Source organism: Perissodus microlepis, chromosome 7, assembly GCF_051167445.1.
Source record: "Perissodus microlepis isolate ML-2025 ecotype Zambia chromosome 7, ASM5116744v1, whole genome shotgun sequence".
Taxonomy (NCBI): Eukaryota; Metazoa; Chordata; class Actinopteri; order Cichliformes; family Cichlidae; genus Perissodus; species Perissodus microlepis.
The window spans coordinates 23,196,258-23,223,733 of NC_140467.1; the positions used below are offsets into that span (position 1 = coordinate 23,196,258).

General features: G+C 39.7%; 1 protein-coding gene across 4 annotated transcripts in view; it reads right to left on the reverse strand.

Annotated features, from left to right (window-relative positions):
* Positions 1–2,607: 2,607 nt before the first annotated feature.
* Positions 2,608–27,476, reverse strand: part of poc1b (POC1 centriolar protein B) — a 36,444-nt gene continuing 11,575 nt past the window's right edge. For all 4 annotated transcript variants that reach the window (XM_084934246.1, XM_084934248.1, XM_084934245.1 and 1 more), the window contains 2 exons: positions 4,258–4,566; positions 2,608–3,458 (listed from right to left, as the gene is read on the reverse strand). In XM_084934246.1, the coding sequence (XP_084790372.1) occupies positions 3,300–3,458; positions 4,258–4,566 (468 nt within the window). In that variant the 3' untranslated portion in view covers positions 2,608–3,299. The remainder of the gene's footprint in view (positions 3,459–4,257; positions 4,567–27,476) is intronic.

A 27,476-nucleotide genomic window follows, 5' to 3' on the forward strand; every position in this document is an offset into this window, starting at 1 on the left:
GGGCCCCCTTCTCCCCCGCAGTCTTTCTTCTTTTTCCCCTCCTCTTTTTTTTCTGGCCTCCATTTATCACCTCATCCACCTCGCGTGGGTTACCATGGAATGTCTGAAAAGACAATCCCATGGGTTTTTTTTTTAGAAATGGTGTAGGAGCAGTAAAATAATAAGAAGTTGTTCAGTTGGGCACTAAAGGCGTTTGCTTTCCAGCTTGTGCTGGGTTTGAGGCAACAAGCAGGTTTACCGGGTAAAATGATATTACATGAAAAAAGGTTTGTGGCCAAGATTAGCATCTGAAAACAGAAGAATTTCTTTTAACAGCAGGGCATATTTTAAAGCAGTCCAAAAACAGAATTATCTTCTTGACATTCTTGAAAAACCTGTGAAACACAGGTTTTCACACATTTGATCTGTTAAACTGCAGGAGAATTTTAAAAACTTTGTTCAACTTTGCATTTTATTGATGTTTCTTAATGTTAAAGAAAACAAATGCAGTGAAAACTGTATGTTAGATGTTACTTAATGTCAGCTTTCAGTGCTGTAAACCTAACCTATTTTTCTTTTGGGGATTTGGGTTGACAGAACCTTAAAAAGATCAAATCTGAAGAATAAAGATTTACATCCCCGTTTTAAATTAGCTTTACATCCTTTTTTTCTTGACCGGCCACCGTATTTACAGCAGACAAAGACGAGCAGATAAGGCTCATTTAATAATATAGTCAATACTGGTTTGACAAGTCCTTCAAATAGGCATCAGAGCATTGCTTCCGCAAATAATTCCATGTTTAATTAACCGAAGGACATATGCGTACACACACACAATCATCATTCAGTAGTAAACTGTGACCGTGCAATTGCCTGGTGGCAAGTCCGGTTGTTACAGGTCCTTCCTCAATATAAACAGGAAGCCCCTCCTCTAGGAAGCTATTAACATGTTATGGGATCATGTTCACAATGCACTAACAACACACACAGCGCTTATGCTCACTGTAAAGCAAGTTCTGTGTGCACTTAACGAGATCTACGTGGAAGTGAAGGGGGAAGCTGGTCATTAAATGTTTGCATGTGAGTCTCCTGCTTCAGTGCACAAAAGATTTTGTGACTGCGTTTGTTGGTTTGTGTGTTTTCACTTATACAGAGACAAAGTAATGAGAGTTCCAGGCTGTGAGAGCAAATTTTAGCAAAGTGAAGTCATTTTCATCAGCCCTCTGGTTCAGTTTAGAGTTACATTCAGTGTTAGGCATCTGTTTAAGACCTAATGCATTTCAAAGGAATCACCACTCAAGAGCCACTTTCTTGCAGTTCAGGAGCTCTTGATCATATTTCACTGTCTTCATTTTCCATTTTTAGCTGTCATGAAACTGAAGATTATTTTAAAGGACTTAAACATTCATCTTCTTGATGAATCACATACTTTTCACAAATGTGTCAGTGAAGGAGATCGGTGAGTGTATAAATAGGGATTTTTACTGGTGAGTGCAAAAGGACATTTACAGGTGGATAAGTACTGAGCAAAACTGTTCTTCTAAATTTTTCATGTAGAAGTCATTTTACTTCAGATTTCGTCAGCACCTATGATACAATAGGATTGAACAACAGGATTTTGACCACTGCAACACTTCAATGTGCTTCAGGTAAAGTGGACCTGGTTTCTCAGCAGCCTGAACCGCGTTATGTAACTGGAAAGGAGAACAAGGAGCAGGAGGATGAACACCAATGAAGCCAAAGAGGAAGCCAAGGATGTGGTGGAGGGAGCAAATGGCAGCCTCTGATAGCTCCCTCTTTGTGTGGCTTTTTTTTTTTTTTTTTTTTTTTTTACTGCTTCCTCCCGTCCCAGCCGCATCGCTCACCGCATGGCCTCCGCTGGAACAACATAAACAGCTAGAGACCATAGACTGGGCGAGAGCAAGCCAGAACATTTCAGGCACAGTGGCACATAGAAACAAAATACAGGAAGGGCTTTACCGCATTTTTGCATAGTAGCTGAACTGAAAGTAAATTATTTTTCAGATACAAGGTTAAAATTGATTAATTATGAGTATATTAATTCAAAAACTTTCAATAGTAAGAAAATACTAATATAAAATCTTACTGGTTACATATAAATTATTGTTATTTAATATTTGGTAGTACTACGAATGCATGTAGTTGACGAGCCGGAAAGTTCTTAAGTGGCATACTTTTTGAATAGTATGACTGTGTACAGTCTATAGCTGGTAAATATACATTTTAGTCAAGCTGTTAAAGATGTCTTGTGAAATTATACATTAATCCACCAATAGGCCAAATATCCCAGCTTTCCACTAACAATTGAATGCACCATGCATTTGAGGACTTGTTGCGCTAAGACAGTAAAGAATCAGCACAAATGTATCATCCATAGAGACATATCAAGTGCACCTACATTTCATGATGAAAACGAGAGGAACGATTAAAAAAAAAAAGTATGCACGGGAAGCATTTTTGAAAGTGAAACAATCAGTTTCTTTGACACATTTAAAATGTGCATCTAAACATTTATAGACTTTTATTTGCCTACGGAAAACAGTTTAACACATATCCCAACTGCCGGATATTTGAGTGGAGATTTAACTCAAAATTGAGCACATCATGTTATATTTTGGTCATCTCAGTTTTTATTTTTGACTATTTTGAGGTTCTCTCAGTACAAGGCTGTCTCCTTTTGTCTGGATACAGTAAGTAATAACCAATTAGTGCAACAGGGTGTACTATCTATTCATAAAAATTAAATTTATATTACATGTATTTTAGGAAAAATGCACACAGCTTGGGGTATAAAATGGCATGGCATAGCATTTACAATCAAAACAGATGTTATTCTTGAAGCAGTGAACTGCTAAAACACCTGCAAATGAACAGGTAAACACACACAGGCAGCGGTCATATAGCAGACAAGCACTCTTTTTTTTTTTTAATACACACACACACATGTATGTATGTATGTATGTATGTATGTATGTATGTATGTATGTATGTATGTATGTATGTATGTATGTATGTATGTATATATATAGCTGCAGCTCTTCTGTGCAGCTGGATGTCTTTAAGAGGTACCAAAAGGCATGGAAAAACTATGTTGGTACTACACACGTACAAGCACGCAGTCAGACACAAACTCACTGCAACCACTGATCGAATCCTGATTGACCCATTGACCTATGAGAAAGACCACCATGGAGGGCATTTAAATTGACACACACATACACATCTGGCAGTCTGGGGGCTTAGCAGAACAACACACTTCATGTCTTTGTGCTGCTGTCTGAGACGAGGCAAAGTTGTCCTCAAGTGGAATGAACAGGAGATTCATCTGTCCCTTCGCTCTCTGTCCTCCGCCTCGTTCTAGATGCTCGCAGGTCTTTCAGAATCTGAGACTGATGGCTTAGACACTCCTTCAACTTGTCCTCAGTCAGGGTGAGACGCTCTTCCAGCACTGAAACAGTCTGCATGAGGTGAAGCGGTGGGGGTGGGAAAGCATGATAATTACAGAGAAGTCAGAGAATAATTATACATGTAGAAACTAAGCAGAGCAAAGTTCAGTCTGAAATCAATCCTTTCCCAATGTAGAAAAAAAAAAAAAAAAAAAAAAAAAAAACACACAAAAGTAAATGAGAAATCGTCATGGCTTTCAAATTATCATCATTATTATTATTCATTTTGGCCTTGATGCATGAGATAGTCGAGATAGTAGAGAAGGCAGAAGTGATTTAAAATTAAATATTTATATTACAAAGATTATTTGATAGTTCATTAGGTGTCATTTGTTTCTGGGAATCAGAAAATGCACCAAATATTTCTTATAGATGATAATGTCTATGAAACAAAGTACATACAGCAGCACATTTTTTATTTCTGGAGACAATTTTCTCATAAAACTGCAGAACTGAAAATGTGTTCAATTTTTTTCTTCTCTGTCCGCAAATGTCATAAAACATAAAATGAGGTAATGTCTCCGTTCATCTAATGGTGACACTTCTCAAACAGACAAAGAAGTGGGCAGCTAAATCAAATATTCTCACTCCACTGTTTGCTTTTCTTTACCTTTTATTAGACTTGTGCAAGTGGAAGTTCTCAATGTCTCTTTGCTTCTTCAGTAAGAACAGAACATAGCAATGTTGAATAGTAAACAACCTGATGCTGGACTTAAAACACTTCAGAGGGAAAAATTTTTCCTCCTTCAATGTTTTTCCACTGCTGTCGATATTGTGAGTTGACACATATAAGCTTTGCCTGATAACTGACCTGCGTGAGAATATCCAGCTGTTGAACAATGTGCCGCAGGGTAGAGCTCACACTTGATGGATGACCAGAGAGAACTTCCAGTGGGTGTGTCTGCACCATCTCTACTTCTTCCTCTCGTCTTCCTTTTCCTTCTTTTCTGTTAGCCCTCGTTTCATTCTCAGCAGTCGATTCTGCCCTACTTGCACTTCCACCCTCGATCCATCCGTCCAGTCTTGAATTGGCAACATGACATGCTGGCAAACCGTTACAGTGGTGACTGTTAGCAGCAGCAGACTGCATGGGTGTCAAGCGGGGCCAACTGTTTAAGAGCTGGAGATGAAAGCAGGAGAAAACGCAAACTGTGTGGATATTGTTTTGTTTCATTTATGTTCCAAATGCACTGTATCACACGAGAAACCCATATTAAATCAAATCACTCATTGTGACTCTCTGACATTTAATTCAGAACAGACCACTGAAAACAAAGAACTCTTAAAAAATACAAGGTGTTTCCAAGTGCTTGCTTCAGCATCCTGCTGGAAAAGCAAAGGAGTCAGAAAGAACTAGAAAACAGTAGAAGAAACATCTGAATGACGTTAAATGTCAAACTGTTAAAGGAATTAAAGTTTCAGTTTGCAGTGAAATGACTGATTAAGTCACTTTTATTTTTAAGTCTGACATGTAAGCTGAAATCTACCTGATTAAAAAAAAAAAAAAAAAAAAAAAAGGTTCAGGCTGAAATGAAAGTCTTGAAAAATAAAGGCTGGGCCTCCTGGAACTAATTTCATGTGGGAAATTAATTTTTAAGTTGAGAGTTGTTAAGATACCTTTGTATCACTCAATCCTCATAGTAAGAATAAAGTTCAACCAGACAAACGTTTGTGGTACAGGGGATGGTTTAACATTAATTACAGTGGGCCTTATCTGGGATGCATCAGCGCACTCAAAGAATACTATAAATCATGTCAGAATTACATTCTCTTCCATTATCTGACATCATACACAACGTGCCAAAAGGAGTGCTCTTTCAAGAAAATTAACATTTGGTCTTCGTTAGTCTTGGCAGTCCATGGAGCAGCTTTTCCGCCCCTTATTTTTGTCTTTTCCAAACACTGTTGGTACCTGGCATCTTCTTAATGACGCTGAACTCATGGCAAAAATCAACTGGAATATGAATTGAAGTATTGGATGTTACCAAAGTATCAACTAGAGTTTAATTGTAACTACTTTTTGAACTTAAAGTTGATTATAAACAACTATACTAGTAGATTACCGTGTTTGAAATATACATGTATCAAACAGTGACAGAAAGAATACATCAGAGGCTTTCATGATCCTGGATGATATGCAATCATAATACATAACACTATGCAGAGATAGCCAACATGCTTCCTATCTCACTGTTCTGTCAGTGAAGGAGGCCTTGAGCCTGTTGCAACTTGGCAGGCTGAAGTAGGTGGATGACTCACACTACTGGATTACTGACTGACCGCCTGACTACCTTGCTAGCTAAAGACAAGTTCATAGGTTGTTTGCACTGAAGAGCTACAGACACAGAGCAAAGCAGAAAAAAAACTATTTTGTATTTAATGCGACCTTTGATTTTGTATGTAATGTTTGTTTGTTTTTTTCCTTTCACAAGAAGAACATAACAAGGGAAAGTGAACAATGGAACAATGAGAGAGAGAAAAGAAGGGGGGGTCATTATATTCAGTGTAATCACAGTTAGAGACAGTGCATTCATTACAGCAGAGGCATTTAACACAGTAGCTATACAGCAGATAAATATCTATTCTAAAGAACCAATCATTGCTCAAGGACAACTATCCTAACTTTTAGGAGGTCGGGATTCAAACTAGCAGTTTTCAAAATAAAGTGAAATAATTCCACAAACACATTTAATAAACTTTTGCTTAAAAACCACCATAGCTCCGTAACCTCTTTCCAAACATTACTGTAATTCTGCAGATCACATGCCTTAAGGGGCTAACAGTGACATTTAGTAACATCAAGTGATGACAGGCAAAATAGCCTGAAGTGAAGTGGGCAGGTCCCTAGTTACAAAATTCAGACGCAAACAACTGAAGCAAATACCAATTAGAACGAAGGATTATGTTAATTTGCCTCGTAACAATGAACCATCAGTGACCCGGGGCAAGCGAATTGTTTCCTGTTTGGATGATTATTCCATTATTTTTCAATAAATCAACAAATTTTAAATAAAATGTCCATACCTCAATCCATATTCTGAATCACTTATCTAGTTCAAGGTCACAGGGGGAATGAAGCCTATCCTACAAGTCATAAAGAAGAGGCTGATGTTACACCGTCAACAAGTTGCCAGTCTAACACAGGGCTTTAAAAAACAAACAAACAAACAAACAAACAAACAAACAAAACACAACAACAACAACAAAAAACAATAGTTAAAGTTAAGTTCACTCCACAACTAAAACTACAGCAGTGGCATCTTAAAACTTGACAACCAACAGCTTTGGCTAAATACATATATGAACTGATTTGTTGTTGGTCCAAACAGTTATGTTGTAGAATGGTTATTGCTTAGCCAATCACATTATAATAAAAGAAAAACAATAATCCAGACAAAATGATGAGAAGTTAAATTGTATTCAATAATAATGTGATGCATGGGTTGCACCAAAGAGAACAAAAGGAGGGGGACAGGGAAGGCAAGGGGATAAATGAGAGATGTTTTAGGAAGATCAAGACAGGCAGGAAGAGGAGGGTTAAGAGGAGGAGGAGGATGTCACACATTCCTAGCCTAATGCATGGAGCAATCGATTCCGGCTTACTTCCTGCATACTGTCCTCACTTCAAAGAGAGTATGGGGACGCAGGAGAGGGTGGAGGGAAGAGAGGAAGAATATACCAGGATGTCTAAAGAAAGAGAGGGTGAGTTAGGATCGACTGCTGGGAGGAGGTGAACATAGCTGTCAGTGTGTGGATGGTGAGCCTCGTGGAGTCTTGAACACCTTTTCACTCCTCGTTGATACATCTTGTCAACATCTGCTCAGCTCATTTACAGTTAACATCCCTCCACCCCCTCACCCACCAGGCAGTTTGGATACAATTAACGTATAACAGGCAAGGCACTCCAGTGTGCCAGTCAAAACACACACACACACACACACACACGAAATTTCTTCTAACTATAATTTGTTAAAAGATGGTGCACAGTATTATCAGGTATATAAAAGATATACAAAATCACGGAAACATGGATTGTTTAATGTAGAGGGGTCAGTGGAGCTAAAAACTCACAGTTTACAATAAGGATAATTTCAGAGATTAAATCGTGTCTACTACGCTTTATGTCAGAGGTCAGTCATGGCACGAATGTTGCAACAGTTCTGCTGGCAGTGTTTTTTGTTTGATAGGAGTAGCTGGTTGGGTTTGGTTGGTCGAGCCAAGCAGAGCAGGGGAAAAACTAGACACTATGATAATGAGGTGGCAGACTGTGTGAGCTGAGTGTACTCAAGTGTCGATAGGAAGGCAAGAATATCAACACAGCCTGTACTCAAAGTACATGTGCTTGTCCAATCTATGAAGTGCTTCCTAATTTGGCCACAGTTTACTCCACAAGTAATGAGATACAATATAAAAGACACAAATGTGAGTGTCTAATGGCAAACCAGCACTATTAAATGCTAATCATTGATTATTCAACGATATTGTTGATAACTTGACTGCAGCAGATTTACTTAAAAAGGGAAGTTCATTAGAACCACAATCCAGGTTAAAATGCTAACGGCGGCTGTGATGTTTACGATCAAAAGGATCCCCAGGAGAAAACAGATCACAAATAGCCTCACCTCCGCTTCTAAATCAAATCACAGATGTCTGATCAAAAACATCATTTCCATGAGCACCAGAATTAGCTGCGCTCTCTATTGTTGGCAGGAAACCTCGGGCATTGTGACCCTTGTATAACAAGCCATTTGATCTTAATTGGAGGGCCTCTCTGATGTTCCTGCCCTTACCACTTGTGAAACCACAAGCGCATCTTCAAAACCTGCCTGATGTTTATTAATTAACATGGAAAATCCTCCTTATGAAGTAGGTAGGCAAAGGGTTCTCCAAAGCGGCACTGTAATTGTTTTACCAATATTCAATCCACCAGACAGTTTCATAATAGCTGTAAAAGCACTAACTAACCTCTTCCTCATTAAGGCTCACCGCTGCATCGTCATCACACAGATGCAGGCATTTACACCTGCTGTTAAGGCGCAAGAAGCCGCTGCGTTATTCTCCTAAACGATAAGTGTCGCCACTCAGATAATATCGCAGCAAACGCACGGATATGGAGGAGAAGACAAAACCAGAAGCCAAGACACTGAAAACGTGAGTTTTTTGGAAAGAACTTTGGAAAAACAAAACAAAACAAAACAAAAAAACTTGACAAACAGTTGCAACATCTCCCTCTGTGTCTGTCTCTAAGATGGTGGTAAAAACTGGCATAATCTTACACTCGTGTCTTCAATCCAGGTATGACAGGGGTTGCCGCAAAAATCAGTACCCATCATGTAACATTGGCACTCCTTTCCTGTATCACACAGTTTATGCACCACCGATATTTTTCCTGTAATGGGAAGGGAGCATTCTCTACTCACAGAATGCCATGTAATGCAGTTAATAAAGCAGACTCCATGGCAGGAGGAAATCCTTAACCCCCATCTTACCGTCCTCCACCCTGGTTTCACTTTTTTCACTCACACACACACACACACACACACACACACACAAGCAAATGTTTTGCCTCTGGATACATTATAGGTGGCACGTACGCACATGTAGGCCAGCAACTGTTACCAACTCACGAAGATACAGTCACTCTCCAGAAGTCTTCCTTTGACTATTAATGTTCCTGAAATCCTTGAAATGCAGTGGAGTTGGCACATTGCTATATATAATCAGAATCCTGATTATGGTTTGATATACTCAAGACAGCTAAAAACAACACTATATATTGGGACCAAAGCCAAAACAAATGTACATCTTTTATTGTAGAATGATAAATGTTAATTGTGGTACAAATCCATGATTCAATGGACCGACTCCATTTAAACGAAGAGGCTTTGTTTATTTTATCTTTTATTTTTTAGTGTCAGATTGCTGCTGGCCTGAATGTGCCCTTAGCCCTGTGTGAAAATCTCATCTTCTTCATTTGAATGAGGCCAGCACATTGACACAGTGAATGCCAAGGATGATTAGCTTTTTCAATAATGACATGAAAATACAGGGTGGGCCATTTATATGGATACACCGTAATAAAATGGGAATGGTTGGTGATATTAAAGTCCTGTTTGTGGCACATTAGTATATGTGAGGGGGCAAACTCCTCAAGATGGGTGGTGACCATGGTGGCCATTTAGAAGTCGGCCATCTTGGATACAACTTTTGTTTTTTCAATAGGAAGAGGGACATGTGACACATCAAACTTATTGGTAATGTCACAAGAAAAACAATGGTGTGCTTGGTTTCAACGTAACTTTATTCTTTCACGAGTTATTTACAAGTTTCTGACCACTTATAAAATGTGTTCAATGTGCTGCCCATTGTGCTGGATTGTCAATGCAAATTTAAACACACTGATAGCAACACCGCAGGAGAAATGCCAGCACAGGCATCCAGTATCCGTAGTTTCAGGTGCTGCACATCTCGTATCTTCACACCATAGACAATTGCCTTCAGATGACCCCAAAGATAAAAGTCTAAGGGGGTCAGATCGGGAGACCTTGGGGGCCATTCAACTTGCCCACGATGACCAATCCACTTTCCAGGAAACTGTTCATCTAGGAATGCTCGGACCTGGCACCCATAATGTGGTGGTGCACCATCTTGCTGGGAAAACTCAGGGAACATGCCAGCTTCAGTGCATAAAGAGGGAAACACATCATCATGTAGCAATTTCAAATATCCAGTGGCCGTGAGGTTTCCATTGATGAAGAATGGACCCACTATCGTTGTACCCCATATACCACACCAAACCATCACTTTTGTTGTTCCAACAGTCTTGGAGGGATCCATCCAATGTGGGTTAGTGTCAGACCAATAGCGGTGGTTTTGTTTGTTAACTTCACCATTCACATAAAAGTTTGCCTCATCACTGAACAAAATCTTCTGCGTGAACTGAGGGTCCTGTTCCAATTTTTGTTTTGCCCATTCTGCAAATTCTGTGCGCCGATCTGGGTCATCCTCGTTGAGATGCTGCAGTAGCTGGAGTTTGTAAGGGTGCCATTTGTGAGTAGCTAATATCCGCCGAAGGGATGTTCGACTAATGCCACTCTCCAATGACATGTGGCGAGTGCTACGCTGTGGGCTCTTGCTGAATGAAGCTAGGACAGCCACTGATGTTTCTTCATTAGTGACAGTTTTCTTGCGTCCGCATTTTGGCAAATCCAACACTGAACCAGTTTCACGAAACTTAGCAAGCAGTTTGCTAACTGTAGCATGGGAGATGGGTGGTCTCGTAGGGGGTCTTGCATTGAAATCTGCTGCAATGACCCAGTTACTGCGTTCACCAGATATCAACACAATTTCAATCCACTCCTCACGTGTTAACCTCTTCAACATGTCAATGGCTGTGAACAAAGAGAAACTTGTAAATAACTCATGAAAGAATAAAGTTACGTTGTAACCAAGCACACCATTGTTTTCCTTGTGACATTACCAATAAGTTTGATGTGTCACATGGCCCTCTTCCTATTGAAAAAACAAGTTGTATCCAAGATGGCCGACTTCTAAATGGCCACCATGGTCACCACCCATCTTGAGGAGTTTGCCCCCTCACATATACTAATGTGCCACAAACAGGACTTTAATATCACCAACCATTCCCATGTTATTACGGTGTATCCATATAAATGGCCCACCCTGTACACACACAAAATAACTCAGCGAAAGGGCGCTGAACTAGCTAATCAAATATGTGGAATTACTACAATTTTGGTTGTTCTGTAATGTGAAGGCTATATGACTCCAAGACAACTGTGAAACCTCTTTCCAGTGATTTGGTTTCTAACAAGCCTTTAAAGTCAGACTAACAATAGTTATTGCATCAGATTTAGTACTGATTGCTGAAAGTGATATGAAATTATTGATTTTTTTCCCCCTCACAAAAAAGAAAACCACTTTTTTAGAGACGACAAAAAGCAGCCAGTCCTCTTCCCCTCTGCCCCTAACATTTAACCTGGCAGGTCATCTGAAGCCTCCATTTCATGTTGGTCCTGCCAAGACATCACAGCAGACGACTCATTGTCCTTTCATCTCTGTCACCCCTAACTGTCATCTGACAAGGTGCTCTATACCACACCCACAAAACGAAACTGTGTCTCCTCAAACAAAATTAATAAAAAAAAAAAAAAAACCCACAACAGTTAAGTACGTTCACATCCACCTATGAACACACAGTGACGTGTCAAAAAACACACAGAGAAAATAGGCAAAGCACACAGTCACATGAATTAGCACAGATGTTTGTCAAAGGTGTGGCGACACTGATGTTTTTAAAGCACAGATGAGCAGGAAACAAGAGGACGTTCATGTGGCTTTGAGGAAGTGCATATATCCACTTGATTTCTCACCCTCCCCTCTCTCTCTCTCTCTCTCTCTCGCTCCTCTGTCTGCCTCGAACATCCGCACAGAAGCCACCCACACACAAACAAAAATACCCTGCTTGCCATTAGATGCAGTGTTTTCTGTCCACATCACACACGCATAAATGGAACTGTAAACACCTCAACCACAGCTAATAGAAAAACCGTAGCTTCCTGCCATGTTTCAGTGGCAGATGACCCAGACACACAGAAGCTAAAAGCACTTGAACACACAAAGCGGGGTAATGTGAAGAAAAAAAGGAATAGTTATGCTGTTACAAATGAAAGCATAGTCATTCTCAGAAGACCACACACACACAGAATAACATGGTTAGACCCATAACACCACACATAATGCACTAAACAGCAGCTTGAAACCTGCCTCACACCAACACATATCTTAAATAGAAATGTGTGATATACACACGGAAGTGATTCTTACAAGAAATGCTCCATGTCATAGCTCAAGCATACAGTACAAGAAAAACAAATTTGATATAATCGCTCTCTCACACACACACATACATTGTGTTATTAAAACTGGTGCTGAAATGAATGTGTGCTGCTTTTAAATAAGGTGTGCAGTCCCTTCAAATGCAGAAGTGAGAAAAAAAAAGGAAAGAAAAAAATCATCAGTAAGAGAAAAGGAAATAAAGTGAAACACACAAAAAAGGTGACCAGTTCTGGCTGAATGCTCCTGATTAAGAATAAACAGTTTAAGAGTAACCAGTATAAATAAAATGCTAGACTGGCTGAATTTATGATGTATTATTTATGGAATAGCAGAGTCCTTAATAGAGCTATCAAGATCTTTGAAGCTGCACAGACAGAACTGACATGGAGCAAGCAGTTCTGGGATCAGATTTCTCTCAGAGCTTGATAGAGATCAAAACTGAACAAAAAAGGAGGATGAAAAAAAAAGTAAAGGAGGATGAAAGGATCTCAGAAACATGGCACGACATGTGTTGATATTGCTTCACTTCAGCTTACATACTCATAAAACCGTTAATAAGGCAATATTACAAAAACATTGCAACGAAAATGTATTGCAATGCCCACAGTGGACAAGAAAAACAAAAAGAAAAACAGAGTTGAGCTAATTAAGAAAAGAAAAAAGAAAAAAAACTAACCTCACCAGCTCATGAAAATCTCACAAATATTATGCAATCCAAACCTTCTGTCACGTATAGAGTTTGAATAGGGTTTGAGAAGTTTTAGCTTTGTTAAATGTGAAATATGTAGGAGTTGCTTAATGGGTAAAGCACAGCACTCACATGAATAGTGTTTATAGGTTACCACTCATGGTAAAAGTGGATACAGTGGTATCAGAGGACTTTTCATGAAAGCCTCTACCAAAAAAGGTTGTTCAGTGTTCATTAAATATGGTCAAGCACTTGCAGCGTAGGTGTGGAAACAGGCTTTTTTTTAAACCACAGCACAACAGCAGCTTTGTCACCTGATGTCTTAATTTTTAAGGGTAATGAGTCACAGAGTAAAGACCTCATTATCATTATCATTAGTTGTGTGGTTCGAACATAAATAACTAATTACTTTATGAATGGACTAAAAACCCTTGACTGGCTTTATTAAAGATGTGTCACAGCAGCAACTCAGAGACAACCTGCAATTTTGTGTTTCAGTGGCAGTGGTTACGTGTAATCCTTTGTCTGCCATGTTTTTAAAATAGTGCTAAAAACATATACATAGAGTAGCAAATGGGATTGTAAATCAGTTTCAGCTGCTTTGGTGTTAATTACATTAACAGGTACACTAGAGGGGCAACAATGAGACAAGGAATGGTTTTACAGGAAGAGGCCACTGAGATTTTTTTTCTTCTCCTCATTTTTTCTGATTGCTTTTTTCCCCCCCACTAGTTTTACATTTGGCTAGGATCAGTATCACTACTGGCAGCGTAATGCAATACTTGGAACCTATAGAAGTGTAAAAACCAGTCTAACTCATCCAGGATGGCACATCAATACATGCCATTGCCAGAATGTTTGTCATGTCTCCCAGGAAAGTCTTCAGACCATGGAGATTGAAAGAGACAGACAGTTATGACTGTCTGACCAGGTCATTGAAGGATGAGCACAGCCAGATCCCATAAAAATGACCTCCAGCAGCCCACTGGTGTCAATGTTCCTGAACAAGCAGTAAGAACATGAGGGTGGCCTGAGGACCCGACATCCTCTAGTGGGCTCTGTCCTCACTGCGGAGCACCATTAAGGTTGACTGGCATTTGCCATAGATTACCAGAGTTGACATGTCTACCATTTGCGCACTGTGCTTTTAACAGATGAGAATTTAATCTGACGTGAGACAGATGTGAAAGGGCCTGAAGAAGCCATGGCCACGTCACTGCTAGCTCCTTCCTGTGTGGGTCCTGTATGATTTTACAGTCACCATAATGTTCTTCTTGGCTTCTCTAGACCCTTTCACATCTGTTACATCTGCTCAGGGTGAACCTGCTATCATCAGTGAAAAACAAAGTGCGCCAGTAGTAGGTTTTGATGGTGGGTCAGTGATGGTCTGGGAAAGCATATCCATTCAGCGATGCTAAGACCTCTACAGGCTAGGCAATGGCACCCTGCCTGACATTAGGGTTCAGGATGAAATCTTTGGACCCACTGTGGGACCCATTATGAGACTCAAGGCAGGCAGTTCCTGGAGGATGAATGAACTCATTCCACTGACTAACCCTGACCTAAATCAGATACACACCTCTGATCCCTGACAGTCTGGACATGGAACCTCTCTGGTGGGGAAGGAACTTGGGCTAGTGTGTGAGATTGACTATATCTAGTTCGTATCTCTCAATCTTACCTCAATGCGCAGGTTGGGTAATGGGACCAGTGTCCTGGACAGGGGCTAGACTCTGTTCCAGTCTGGAGTTGCCCTCAGTAAGAGGCTGCGAGCAGGGGTGAGTATTGTATCACCTCGGTTTGCTTCCTGTAAAACGACGCGTTTGCAGCTGAACCTGAGTGGTATTCTGTTACTGGATTTCTATGCAAACACTTTGTCCATAACAAGCACCATGTTCGAATATAAGGATCTCCATAAGTGCACGTGGCACGAGGACACCCTAGGTTGTAGGATGATGATCAGTTTTGTAATTGTATCTTTGGATCTGTGGTCATATGTTCTGGACACTTGGGTGACAAGAGGAGCTATGCTGTCAACTGATCACCACGTGGTGGGGATTTTGATCAGGTGGCACGATGGAGGATGCCAGACAGCCCTGGCACACCAAAATGTATTGTGAGGGTGCGCTGCAAAGCTCAGCCAATCTATGTCTCCCCTGTCCTGTGGTCATGAGCTCTGGGTAGTGACTGAAAGAATGAAATCACAACTACAAACAAATGAGCTTTCTCCAAAGAGTAGCTGGTATCTCCCTTAAAGATAAGGTGAGGAGCTCAGCACCTGAGAGGGGCTCAGAGTAGAGTCACTACTCCTCTACATCAAATGGAGCTGGCTGACGTGGTTCAGGCATTTCATAAAAGCGACTCCTGGATGAGTTTTATCAGGCATGTCCCACTGGGGAAGACCCACGACACGCTGTAGAGATGACATCTCTGGCTGGCCTGATAATGCCTTGGTGTTTCCTTGGATAAGCTGGACGAGGTGGCTGGGAAAAGGGAGGTCTGTGTCTTTGGTTAGGCTACAACAGCTGTAGTAGCAGCCTCAGATAGGCTGAAGGATGGATGGATGGACGGAAGGATCTAGACAGTTTTGGTCATTGGTCATATTAGCTGTGGAACTTTAAACCATTAGTGACGCCATAGAATCATGCTGAAAGAAGCTGGTACTTATTCAGAGGCTGCCCATGAGCTGAAGCAATCCAAGTACTCTGACCTGGCAGCTGAGTGCAGGTAGGCCGGCTGTAATGCTGTAGTATTCCCAGTGGAAATGGGGTGTCGGGCTTTGTCAGCTTCTCAACTTCAACTCTACTCCACTTCACAGAAGCAGGACACAGAAGAGTAACCAAGGAACTGGCGGAGGAAGCGGGAAAAGCTAGTTTCTGGTTGTGTTTAAAGAGATGTGGGGGCCAAAAAACCCCTAAGGCAGCAACAAGGGGTGCCAGGAAAAGATCCTGGTCATCACTCTACCACCAGGAGATGTACTGAGGTTAAAGCAAATCGTAATTGACTGGTGGTCCTCAGCTGATGACCCAATCAAGGCCCTATAGGTGTTTACCATGGCTCCCCCAGGGTAGTCCCGTCAAAGAGCACTGTTGGAGGTGCATCAGGTAGAAATGTCCAGCAGGCGTGACACCATCTTGTGTGTTGATCTGTTTGTATTTTCTATCTAGATATAAACAGCGATGTACCCAAATTTTGTCCTGTAATTAAAGGTTTGTTTTTTTTTGTTTTAATTGGTCTCATCTAATCAAAGTACACTGTTGTAGAGGTTTTGCGATTTGTTCAGAAGAAAATTTGAAATGCTAAGCCATGCTGTTCTATTTGGAGAGTAGCAGCTTTCTCCTGGATTTTTTTCACCTGGATTTTCCTGCAGTTTCTCCAAGCAATGTATGGTCTGACCTTGGGGTGAATTTCACACGACTGTATACAGTCGGTTATTTAATGAATGTATTTCAAAGATGAATGTATTCACCTGTCAAAGGAAAGAAATTCTTGTCATGTAACTGGTGTATGTGTGTGTTTGTCTGTGTCCATATTCTTGTCACCCATGTACCAGTAATACAAGGGTGGCATTAGGGCTGCCACGATTAGTTGACTAGTCACGATTACGTCGACTATCAAAATCGTCGACGACTAATTTAATAGTCGACGTGTCGTTTGAAGCTTTGTAAGATCACAAAAGACGCAGGAATAAGTAGTAGGATTTAAGAGTGTAATAACGGACTGAAACAGAAGATGGCAGCACTGCATGTACAAGGATGCCAGCTGCCGTTAAACCCCGAAGAAGAAGAAGCTGTGTCCCAGAATTCATAGCGCAGACCAGCGCAGTTGTCAACATTGGGGCAGCTAGTTAGTTTTAAAATTACTCTTATTATTCTTTAAGAGTCACAAAATAAACGTTTAACATATTTTCTGGCGAGAATGTAGCTGTGTAAACCTCAAATATCTGCTCAGTTTATCAAGACACCACATATTTTCAAAAGCGCTCCGACGTTTTCGGAGACGTCTGTTACCCACTAGCTCGATAGCTAGCCGGGGTTCAAGGCTCACTAGAGCCCATGAGAACACCGGACTCCCGGCAAATCGTTTTCAAACCCACCGCCGTCTTTCGCTACTCAGGTTAAACATGATATACAAGTCACCTAGATAACTTAAAAATGTTATTGTTTGGCTTTTTTTTAGTATTTTATTTGTTCCTGAGTAAATCGGTTTGGCTGAGATTAAAGTTATAGTTTTTACACAGCTGAATAAACGTCAAGCAGACAGCTGATTATCAGAAGTGTGAGATGCTCGAGAATATACTCCGGTGTCCTGTTATATTTTAGATAGTAAGGAGTTTATTAAACTGCACCGAAACAATCTGCAAATTTCATTAAAATTTAATAAACTATCATCTTGTCTTTATTTTTAGTTAGCACATACCTGAAACACTTAAAGCTGTAAGCTAATGACAGTTATATAAGAGCAGATGCTGCTGGTGCAATAAGCTGTACGTTTTACGTCCAAGGGATGATGATGTGATTAGTCGACTAATCGCAAAAATAATCGGTGACTAGTTGACTATCAAAATAATCGTTTGTGGCAGCACTAGGTGGCATGCTGTGGCGGAAATAGACAAGCACGAGTGGCAGCCTGGCTACAATGCATGCGAGCAGGAAGCTATTAACATGGCATTACAAGACAACCAAGGGGCAGGAAATTAAATTTTGCTGCCTCTGAGAAGGTCATGTCCAAGCCCTCCCTTACTGTGGATAACTGATTATTAGTTAGTTTTCTATCCACAGCTGTTCTGCCTCTATGTGTTTTTATGCATTCCTTTGAACATTCCAAGTTCCCTACATTTTTAATAAAATACCTATTCATCCTCAAGTTTTGAGTATAAAACACAACCCTCGCTCTGTTTATGGTCTGTATTAAAAGGTTTCTACAAATTGAACAGTTAGCAAGCAGATAGTGTTACAGGTGTTACAGTGTAAATAATTTCACTTTCTAGTTAAATAGAAGTTTAAAAAAAAATGTGTAAAAAGGAAAAAATATATAAGTGTAACATTAAATAGCACCACACTGCCCTAAAAACTGCTGGTCGACTGGGCCTAATGGTTTCCCTGATGAAAACCCTTCCTACTGAGTAAATAATGTTTAACATGAATCTTGTTAATCATTAATGCCGAACACCATTTGGTTCCTGCCACGACTTTCTTCACACTAAGATAAGACGACAAAGTCAACATGTCCTCCACTCAACTGAATTATGACGGCAACAACAGAAGGGCACTAAAGGTTTTACGCCAAACAGTGTTGATTTTAATCTACTGAGTCAAGGTCATAACAACATAAAAAACACTGGGTCTGTTTTGGTTTTGCTCTTGTGGAGACGACCTCCAATTTATGCTATGATAAAGGCAGGCAGGAACATGTTTTCTTGACATGGCTGTAATTCACTCTCAAATGCCCACATAGTAAACATGAATCTGAAATGAGCAGGACTCGCGCACCATTTGTGATGCTTTCAAAATTGAGGCATCAATGGACAGAATCATAAATGATCACACCCATGCAAATACGCCCACACACCATTTCAGTTCTTGTCTTCATGCCAGCAATTGTTGTTGCTGTCGGATATGAAGGCACTTTTTCACTTAATAAGTCCGTTTTTTGTAATGGCTGAATAAGCTCACCCATTACATAACACCTGTAAACATGGTTGAGAGAATTTTTGTCAGTCCATGCATTGCCACTTGATGATGAGCAAACTAATCAGAGACTAAATATCAAATTAAGAGACAGACTGATAGCTATAATACAAAAAAACAAAACAAAAAAAAACAAACAACCTCCAAAATTGACAAGACAAGATAACAATTTTAAGAAATAGAGTCACTGAGAGTTTAAATATATTAGTTGTATGAGCCCAAGTTTTCTATGAATCCCAAGGGATTCACCACAACTGAAGCTAGATTACAACTGACGCTCAGTCAGTGGCCTTTCCGAGACCTCAATATTCATCTCTATTAATTCACCAAAGATCAATTAGTAATAAGTCATTTTTTTGTTTTCCCTAGCCGTTGCATACTGTTCTCATTTATGTCAATTTGAAAAGCAAAATCCTTTTTTGAAACTGCTTCCCCTCAGGAGATTTGAAGTAAGAGCCAACAGCAGTACCCATGGGGAAAAAAATAAATAAATAAATAAAAATCACCACTTGGCTTAAGGACACTTCTGGAGGATGTTTACCGTCATGAGGGCCTGAACATGAAACATAGCTCTCTGGGTTCACTTGTAGACAGATTTAATCAATGCTGCACATGCGGATATCATTAAACAGAGATCTTTTTGCCAAAACCTGAGCTAACAATGCATCGCCGGGCTGAACAGGAGGTACCAACATAACCCGAGGCATACTCATTTAACTAAATCAAATTACAAAAAAACCAAAAAAAACCCCCCAAAAAAACCAAAACTATTTACGTCATTGATGTCGATGCCAGGGAACAAAGTCAGTTTTCTACTTTTGTTTTACTCCCAGTTCCTTACTTTTCATTGGGTCTTGTAGATCCTATATATGGGGTGGAGGTGGGGGGGTTGTGTTGTTTTTCTTTCTTTTTTAAACTGGATTTCCTCTTTATACTTCCACTTTTCTCTCTGTTACGTGCCAAATGTTAGAGTCTCTGCTATCTGATTATATTGGTACACCCTGTACAAAGATCTGACTAAACAGTGCAGACACTAAAAAGGACCACAAACAGAAATAGTGAGCGCTGTCTGTTTTGACAGTTTCATTGCAGCAGTCAATGGTATCTTGAACAATCTTTGTATGCTATGATTCATCACCATCTTAAGTTTTGAGTTTACTCTAAACCTATATTATTTTAATGCCAAAAATAACATTAGATAAAAATAAAATAACAAATCTAGGAAAATCTCTTTGCAAACCAATCTGAAAACTTTCCATCCTGATGACATACACCTGCAGCTTTCATTTAAATGGCTTTGAATAGGTATACATCACAGCAAAGGTTCCTAAGAAAGACTCTTGTTAGAGAGGAAATTAGCCTTTCACTGAGAAGTTTAGAAACTCATATCCTAACCAGAGGATTGCCTTTGGTTTCTTTCCCACCAAAGTCTCAAGAGGAGGCGAGTGCTTTCACAGCGAGGAAGTGAATGAACGTCATTGTGGCTTTGCACAGGATTAGCCCATTTTAAAGCCCCTTAGTAAGATTTAACCACATTATTCACATTTTAATGGCCATTCCCACCCACACATACACATGCCGGCTAAAATCACAAATCCATAGGAATGAAATAAGAGCAGAGGTGTAATGCAAAGGAGGAAATACCAATGTTCATTGATCTTACTCAAGTGTAAGTATTGTGCAATTGAAATTAGAGCAGTGAAATTATCAAAATGGGGAGGTGTATAAATATTGCAACTACTTTAATCAGAAAGCATAACCATAACAAATGCAGAGTAAACACCAGAGCAATCATTCAGGAAGTGAGCGCAAATAAGGTCCTTGGTTAAACTGAATGACCTTCTACAATGGCAGACACCCTCCCCACATGCAGATGGCCTTTCCACAGAAATTCAAAGGATGTGACGTTCGTGCTCTTGGCACTCTTCTGCTCCCTTACAGTAATCCATTAACAGTCACAAATGATTGGCTGACGGCACAACAGAGATTCCACTCAAGAGTAAAAAGGACAAAAACTTAAACTGAATGTGGCTTCAAATAATACTGACAATAAAGTGTATTGTACTGGCAACAAAAAAATAAATAAAACAATAAAAATTTCATTAAAAATGCATCATGTTGAAAAACAGTTATTTAAAAAACCCTGACTTTAAGAAGTATAAAGCTCTGAGTTTATTTGTACATCCATGCTACATGGAACAGCTGCTGAACAGAAAAAAAAAAATCCTTCCCATTACCAGTAATGCAACTGATTACAGTTGCTTCAGTTACAATCACAGATGACAAAGCACAGGACAGTATTCAACAAGGCTATGCAAAGACTTGACATTCACCTGAAGTACTGCTATACTTCACTGAAGCAGCAGTGTTAGGTGAGGATATAAAATTTAATGGTGCTGTGAAAATAAAACCTAACGTCATCTAATATAATTCAAAATATTGGGCTTGCTTATTGAAATGTCAACAATAATTCACATACAGCTCTAACACTATCTACCCCCTCCAAAATGCCAACCTGTGGGAAACACTGATAGCAGGTGGCTAAATGAATGACAAGAAAGGCCAGCTGATTGTGCTGGAGAGGTCCTCAAAGAGGAAGCAGCTAGTGCTTCCATCAATGTGGAGCAACAGAGGGAGCACTCAAAGAAGGTGGTAGAGCTAGACTGTTTGACTGACTGCTGCAGCAGCAGCAGGGGGTTAGAGGCCGTGCTGTGCCTCTGCCCTTAACGGTACAGGCAGGAGGGAGCAGAGCACTTCCCCCAGGCACCGGCAGCCACAGGTGGGCATTGTGGTTTGTCTTCATGAGCCCTGTAGCACCCAGCTGCCTGTCAACCCTCTATCAAAGAGACAAACAACAAGCAGGCCTTTTCTGTCCACACATGTGTCCATGTATTAGTCAGTGTGTGCATCTTCACAGCAGTCTTTCTTTAAAGATTAAAATTAGCTTCAGTTTTTAGGTAGATGCTCAATTTTTTGACAGTGCACCAAGATCAGCAGCTTTAAGACAACAAACCAGGATTTGAAAAGGTGGAGGAGGGACACATTAAGGTGAACACAGTAAGCAAATAGTGTATGTGTAAATTTGCCGTACATCTTCAGCTGTCTTTTCAGGCTAAAGTCCTTTGTAGACATATTTAGGCTGATTTTTGGCTCACACAAAAGCTACATGTTCCATACTGTTTCACTATTCATGTACAGTATATGGACTTATACAGGATCCTGTTCTAACCCTAACCCAATATGCTATACAACATTAGCTATCTCGAGCAGCCATTCAGCTAACACAACGTTTAATAGGGAAAATGATTTTTGATTGTTTTAAAACCAACAACATTTGAAAGTAAACTGTGTTAGTTTGTAACATTTTCTATGTTCTTCAACTTTAAGAACTTTTTATTAAAGTACTAAAACATTCAAGGTTTTTATTATTTAAAACAAGTTTAACAAAAAGTAATCAGACACCCTGTGACCTAAAATAAATAAATACTCACTTCCTGGAAAATATTAAACTTCAGATCCCAGTTCAAATAAAACTTCCTCCTCTTTAACAATATTTAATCTGATTAATTTGTCTGTAGTTTTTTAATGAAGCTCTGTCTGCCAGCTGGTAAGCCTGCATTCTATGTGTTTTAAAAGGTTGCCAAAGCACAGATTAGTAACTTGGTAGTGTTCCCAAAGCTGATTAAATTCAACAGCAAACATACTGCCTATTTTTCTAAGTAGAACATTACTTCCGATTCCTCCAGCTACTCCAGACAAACTGAATGATACAAAACTCAAAACTTCTCAAGAAGTGAGCTATGTATTAATTTCTCAAAAGCAGGAGCAGTATCACAATCGTGTAGACAAATGTATAGGTGTGCTCCGAGTCGAACAGACCTTAATGTGGGTGGAGGAGGTGGGTGAGCAATAAGAATGTGCTTCTTGAATTTCTGAAGATGTGACAGGATTTGTTGGCAGCAGACATGCTTATTTAGTAACCCCAATGACATTCCTGGGTTCACCCAACTCCTCTTAACATCAAAGCCAGGTTTTTATGTAGGCGTCCAGTCTAAATACCAGAGCGGATGGTTACATCAGATTCTGTGTGTATTGCTAAAATGTCTCGTCCACTTCTGCCTTTAAGGCCAGAACAAAAGGTTCTCAGGGTTAGCCTGGTTCTCTGCAAATTTAAGCCTTGGCAATTTCTAAGTCACTATTTGATGAGAAATTAATCATTTGACCATTTAAAGTGTGAGTTTGAGTGTGTGAGTAATAATAACAATGTAATTTTTTTTATTTTAGGAGGTACCAGTTATTCTGCCAGAAGGTACGCAAATGTAGGGCTTCATCCATTGCAGAGGAGTTAAATGACTCCAGAGGTAGGAACGGTAGGGACAAGGAAAAATTGTACACAGTTGATCCTTTCTTGTGATTTTATTGTACCACCTCCACATGGGTCAAATGTTAATGTCAAACTAGCCAAACCTTTCAGCCCACTCTCTCCTGCGAAAGGTGATTGTGGAGACCATCAAGTGTTTCCTCCTGTGCAATCCCAAACACCAAAGCTATTGTGTTCTGTAGTGAGTGGTAGGAACAAAGGAAACATGGTGTATTGCCAAGTTAAAAAAAAAAAAATTAAAAAAAAATCAAACTGCATCAGGCAACGAAAAGCAGGAGAGATATTTTCAGAGAAGAAAAGGACAGGAGCAACGAATGAACTGATTTCTGCACTGCTGAGAGTGAACCCAAACGTGCCACAATTTCTCCATCCGTACAGTTTGTCCAGTCTAACTACTTAAAGCAGTTACTACAGTAAGAAGCCTGGATACCTTTACACAAATAACTCACAGCTATACCAGATAGTTTAACTTTGTAGTTTTGACTGAAGCAAAACCACAAAATCATTTTTCAAAAACAGTTAATCTTCTAACTGTAGATTAACAGACTTTATTCACAACCCCATCAATCCAACTACCCACGCTGCTGCCACTGTACCAGGCAGCAGTACTGACACCATAATTACTATCACTGCAACTGTGGTGCTGCTCAAAGATGGAGCGCACAAGTCACCAGATGTGTCTATACCGCATAAGTTTACCTGGTGCTGATGGTAGTTAACAAGCCTTAGAACATAAAACACACAACCCTACACAAATTCAAGCGAATTTGTAAAGCATTTTGTTTTTGAGGAGACTTCTTGTCAATTGGCTTCACATGAGCTTTTCCAAACATAGCTCCTGATGTGTCTCACAAGATGTTCTTGACAAGGGTCCTGGATGTCAGTTTAGACTGGGGCCTTTGAAGTGGTGCAGCATTGGGACTTTCTAAGAATAACTAACTGTGGAGAGGAAATAAATGGGCAATTTCCCTTCATTAGGCTCACTTATGAGTCCATATATAGCTGGTCACAAGGGGACTTGAAGCCAAAAAGGTGGCATGTGGACAAAGTGAGGACATCCATGCTTTTGCGCAAATTAAACAGTTTTATAGACTCTTTTTAATACGGCATTTGTTCATAGATTATGAATTCTATGACACTGGAAGGATAAATTTGAGGATGTTATAAAAGCACTCTGAAAAGCAGTTTTAAATTACTGCTATAAAAATGTGGAAACCATGACGCCATGAGTAATTTTAGATCCCAATTTTGTTGAATAACACACACTAAAAATAAATTATAGTTTGGATGTGCCTGCTGTTATGTCACAGAACCTGATTTCAACTATAAGACCACCTCACCACCTTACCATCCCAAGAGAGTTTCATTTCTTCTCTCCCTTGCATTACTGAATCTCAGCAACAACAAAATCCCTGAAATATCACAGAAGACAACTAAGTTGTCCCATTAATTTTGAACTTCTGAAAAAAAAAAAGGGGGGGGGGGCACTTTAAGAATTATAACAATGTTTGGACAAACAGTTTATGGAAACTTTTTGTAAAACCCCTTGAAATGATGCCCCAAAATCTGCACTTTAATCGCATATTGATTGTTTAATTTGGAATCTGCTGGAGCACAGAGAAAAACCAAAAACATTGGTACGGTGTCCCATAATTACAAAAGAGACTATAATTTCAACAAGCAGCTCAGCAAACAGTTAATTTAACATCTGTGTTATAGCTGAGAACATCAAACACTGGAATCTGAAAACACCAAAATGGATGAAAAGCCAAGTAAAAAAATATGAGAAAGCTAAGAAACATTTTCTAAGACGCTTCATAGCATCACTTAAACTTCAGCAGTTACATATTGCTTGCATGTAATCATGACACATATCCCACTATATATCCTTTTACATCTTAGAAAGTTAGAAACCCTGGAGCACTGAATGCTAAAAGCATCATACTGCTAAATACAATTCACACAACTATTACAACTGCCGTTTCAAAAGCTACAACTCTCACAGAAACAGCCTAAGCAGATGGATGTCCACGAGAAAGATTTGATTGAACTGCCTTGCCACATAAATGCCTGCTAATCAGCTTTAGCTCTTAAGCTAATACCAAAAAGACTGCAAAGCACCTGTGGGAAAGGCATTTGCCATTCAGAACAACCTCACAGCTAATTGCTCATAGTCTCGTTGTAAAACAATGCAACCTCTCAGACTATAGTGGCGACCTAACCTTTCCTGTGTTCTCACACATACTGTGCGCTAAGCCTCCACAAAATACTTAAGCGTCTTTAACCAAAATCCCTGCATCTAAACTGTGGCAAACAATTAAAGAAAAATAATAAGATAAATAATACAGTAAAACACACAATTCAACAATATCACTAATAATCACTCTAAAGAAACCACACAGTCACAGCTTTTAGCACAAAAGCTTCATTATGTTTCCTTGCTGTTTGGGTTTAAATTTGATTAAGACATGACTTTCTCAAAGGATCAAACAGGTATCCCCCCAAAGTCTGGAGACAAAGAGCCAAACAATCATGTGCAACGTGACTGCTGCGAGTGAAAAACTTTGTAGCAAAACGTGACTGGAACGCACGGCAGCAAAAGTTGAGTTAGAATCATCCTGATTACTGGACAAATCCCTGAACCATTTGTCTCTCTGAGGTTTTTACGCAAGTAAAGTCTAATCCATTTCCATTTTTTTAACATGTTTTCTGAGTGAATTCTGGAGTCAGTGCTTGTTTTCCTAAAAACACCCACTATTTTGCACTGTAGTGTGCATGATTAAAGACATTCTACCTCACATTATTTGATTAGACAGAAGTGGGGAAAATAAATGTAAATGTATAATGTGCGTGAAGATGACTTAAGAGGAAACTGGACTTATGCAACAGATGTGAATGCTCAATATATGAAATGTCCATGGAAGACTGAGAAAACAGACATGTGCAGAACAGTAGTATATGGAATAGTGTATAACAGCAGCATTAAGATCTGAGATTAGGTCTGGAAAAGAAAGAGGAAGAGAAGGGTTACATCAAACAATAAAAGCCCATTATTGGCATCAGGGCAACTGTGGTCAGAGTAGGGGGATCCACTTATCCCTCTCCTGGGAGCAGAGAGATGAATGACTTCCTCACAGGTGGACTATGAGCTTAACAGGAGGGGGGTAGCAGTGAGAAATGGTGGGGTTTAACCTGGGAGTGACGAGGTATTGGGTTACAGCTGCACCTCCGGAGAGAAACTGTGACCAGTGGCTTTCTCATCTCACAGGAAATGGATTTATTTTCTGAGCCCTTTCCATTAATCCTCCCTTGCAGACATATGCATGGGTGTGCAAACAATTGCACATACAGAGTAATGCGCATACACACCCATGTGTGAATAAAAGACTGGCGCACAGCCACTTTTACAAACAATGTCATTCCAAGTTTTAGAACGTTTCCGAAGAACTAGTGACGTTTGTTAGGAATCACTGCATTTCCACTCCAGGGATCAAGTTCCAGGTGAATTATTTTTTCCACCAAAAAGTCCCGAACTGAAAGTCCTTATGTGTAGGGCTGATTCTGAGTCGTGAAGTAGCCAGCTTACAACATTTTAGTCATTTCTGCAATAGCTGGTGAAAACCAGTTTACTTACTGAGGTATATTGCATAATTGTCAGTTATTTTTTGTAAACACGGGATTCAAACTTGGGATGTCATATCAATGTATGTGTGTGAGAGAAACAGAGAGAAAGTTATAGTAGTAGAGTGAGCAACTAAGTGATCTAAGAGGATGAGGCATTAATGAAAACAGAAAGGTACATAAGAAAATGTTCTACTGGTATATTTTATAAACCACCCTAGAAGGTACATTTGCTTTGAGACTGTTGTAAACAAAATCAGGCTTCACAAAAACACACCATACTGATTCAGTTAGAGCATTATATTGGGTTTTATCTAAGCAGCCAGTGCCTAACACATTTAAAACTCAATTTCTTAGAGTCCATTCAAAGCACAGTCCTGTTTTAGCTAACCTTGCCCCTAGTCACTCAAGGTCAGCAGGTAGATGCCTCTCAATGGGAAGAAAAAATAAAAAATAAAGAAAAAAATATAAAAAACTGTTCAGGAGAAGAAAAAAAAAAATCAATGTCCACTTTTTCTGCAAGCCTAGATGAGTTATACAGAAATAGACTCGGCCAGCAGCAGAGCCATGAGGCGTCTGATCTGCCTACACAGTTCACCAGGCCACATCCTCTCTGCCTCCACTCAGGGAGAAAATAGCATCAACGTGCAACACAGCCAAACATTAAGGTAGCCTGTTATTTCCACAGACATATGCACTGGTTCTCTTAAATGGGTTAGCTGCAGTTGAGTCCACCACTGTTAGATGAACTTAAATATATTAGATACATTTGTAGCCTGTATTTTCAGTTA